Here is a 2,500-nt window from a genome sequence, read left to right as displayed (position 1 = left end):
CCCTATTGCACCCATGGAGTAGCGCCCAATGGAGCACTGCCCTATTGCACCCATGGAGTAGCGCCCAATGGAGCACTGCCCTATTGCACCCATGGAGTAGCGCCCAATGGAGCACTGCCCTATTGCACCCATGGACTAGCGCCCAATGGAGCACTGCCCTATTGCACCCATGGAGTAGCGCCCAATGGAGCACTGCCCAATATTGCACCCATGGAGTAGTGCCCAATGGAGCACTGCCCTATTGCACCCATGGAGTAGCACCCAATGGAGCACTGCCCTATTGCACCCATGGAGTAGCGCCCAATGGAGCACTGCCCTATTGCACCCATGGAGTAGCACCCAATGGAGCACTGCCCTATTGCACCCATGGAGTAGCGCCCAATGGAGCACTGCCCTATTGCACCCATGGACTAGCGCCCAATGGAGCACTGCCCTATTGCACCCATGTTGCCCCACTACCGCACGAGAATTCACCACAGGAAACCGTTCGGTTGACCCTCTACACTGCCATGTTCACTAATGCTATGGAATGGGAATAAACTACATGGAAAGAGATCGAGAGAAAATTCAAAGAGACATCCGCCTTGTCCCTTGATTTCCGGGCTGAAAAGATCAAGAGGTTGTTCTACTGAGAGAAGGACAAATAACAGCTCTTGATGCAGGTTGCAGAAAATGCCTAGTACTGTTCCTCCATGACCAGAGCAGGCAGGGCAGGGCGTGTGTGTGTGTGTGTGTGTGTGTGTGTGTGTGTTTGTGTGTGTGTTTGTGTGTCTTTCAGCAGGCAGGGCAGGGCAGAGCTGACTGGCCCTCTGATGCTGCCCAAGTCTGCCTGCCTGAGTAATCACTCAGACTTCAATCCACATGCGGCTAACATGTACTCTGGAAACAACATGACACAACATCATTGACATGACAGGAAACTCATGTGAGTGTGTGTGTGTGTGTGTGTGTGTGTGTGTGTGTGTGTGTGTGTGTGTGTGTGTACATGTGTGTGTGTGGTATGTGGTGTGTGTGAGTGTGTGTGTGTGAGTGTGTGTGTGTGTGTGTGTGTGTGTGTGTGTGTGTGTGTGTATGTGTGTGTGTGTGTCTGTGTGTGTGTGTATGTCTGTGTGTGTGTGTGTCTGTGTGTGTGTCTGTGTGTGTGTCTGTGTGTGTCTGTGTGTGTCTGTGTGTGTGTGTGTGTGTGTGTGTTTGTGTGCGTGTGTGTGTGTGTGTGAACCTTAAACAGATGGTGTAGAGGACAAAGTGAGGTCAGATGTATGTCTGCATTTCTCTTTCCCTCTTCTGACTCGGTTAAGAGCCCACCATTTTCATCCTTCTGTTCATTCTCCTGCAGCTCCTAAATACCTCCATCTTTCTTCCCTTCCCTTCTCTCCTCACCCTGTCCTCTCTGCGTGTTTTTTATGAGTTTAAACCTCTAACTCTCTCTCTTGTGTTCCTGGTGCGTGATGAGCATGTCGAGATCACTAAGACATGGTATGGCTCGGCTGATTATGTTAACACAAAAACAAACACGCACACACACACACACACACACACACACACACACACACACACACACACACACACACACACACACACACACACCAACCCAGAAGTGCAGTAACCGGCTGTTTTCTGCAGTGTTATGGGAGCTCAGGGAAGACTGAAAAAGCCATGGATTATGTCCAGACAGGCAGCTCTGAACATAAACACACAGACACACACACCCTCACCCACACACCCTCACACACACACACGCACGCACACATGCACACATGCACACATGCACACACACGCACACACAAACACTACAAATCTGTTTCAATACATAGTTTTTAATCTTCAGTGTTATTTTACCCCAGGTTTGCTGCAGTAATATTCCTATGTAGTAGAGTTCAGATACTTCTTGCCGTATGCTAAACACATTCACACATAAACAAGTCACTGTTTCTGTTTGTATATGGAGGATGCGAGGTATTGTGAAATGTGTATTGGCATGTGTGTGAGTAAGCGTGTGTGTTTGTGTTTGTTTAATTTCACAGCTGATTCAAAGAAACAACACAAAGGCTCGGGGAGCGGTGAGGGAGACAGCGTGAGTGCACTCCCTGAGAGACGCATGCTGCGAAACCTCATTTGTAAAATCTCCGAGATCACAGCGAGACAAGGGAGGGAGGAGAGAAAGAGACAGAAAGAGAAAGACAGACACAATCATAGACAGGCAGGCAGGCAGACAGACAGACAGACAGACAGACAGACATACAGACAGACAGACATACAGACAGGCGTATTGACTCACTGGGTTTAGCAGGACGGTGAGGAATAGCTCTCCGCCTCTGATGCTCTTGTCCAGCTCTTTGGGGCCTCCGGGGTACTCCTTATAGAAGATGGTGTGTGTGAACAAGCCACACGTCTGACGGGGAAGGACCTGCCAACAGAAAATCAACCCAATGTCAGGATGTATTTAGTTTTTTCATCGGCTGTATTTTATTTCGTTGTCCATTTTTATTGCAGGGTAAGC

The 2,500-nt window shown here is 49.0% G+C and overlaps 1 protein-coding gene across 1 annotated transcript in view; it reads right to left on the bottom strand.

The window, feature by feature from the left end:
* The window catches only part of ndst3 (N-deacetylase/N-sulfotransferase (heparan glucosaminyl) 3), a gene marked incomplete at both ends in the record, with an annotated part of 42,031 nt that overhangs the window by 15,272 nt on the left and 24,259 nt on the right, over nt 1–2,500 (bottom strand). Inside the window, one exon of the mRNA XM_080836807.1 lies at nt 2,279–2,407. Within this exon, the coding sequence (XP_080692933.1) occupies nt 2,279–2,407 (129 nt within the window). The remainder of the gene's footprint in view (nt 1–2,278; nt 2,408–2,500) is intronic.

This window comes from Sprattus sprattus (assembly GCF_963457725.1).
Source record: "Sprattus sprattus genome assembly, chromosome: 4".
NCBI lineage: Eukaryota > Metazoa > Chordata > Actinopteri > Clupeiformes > Clupeidae > Sprattus > Sprattus sprattus.
Note: the sequence above shows the minus strand (reverse complement) of the source record. Positions and strands in the feature narration are given on the sequence as shown.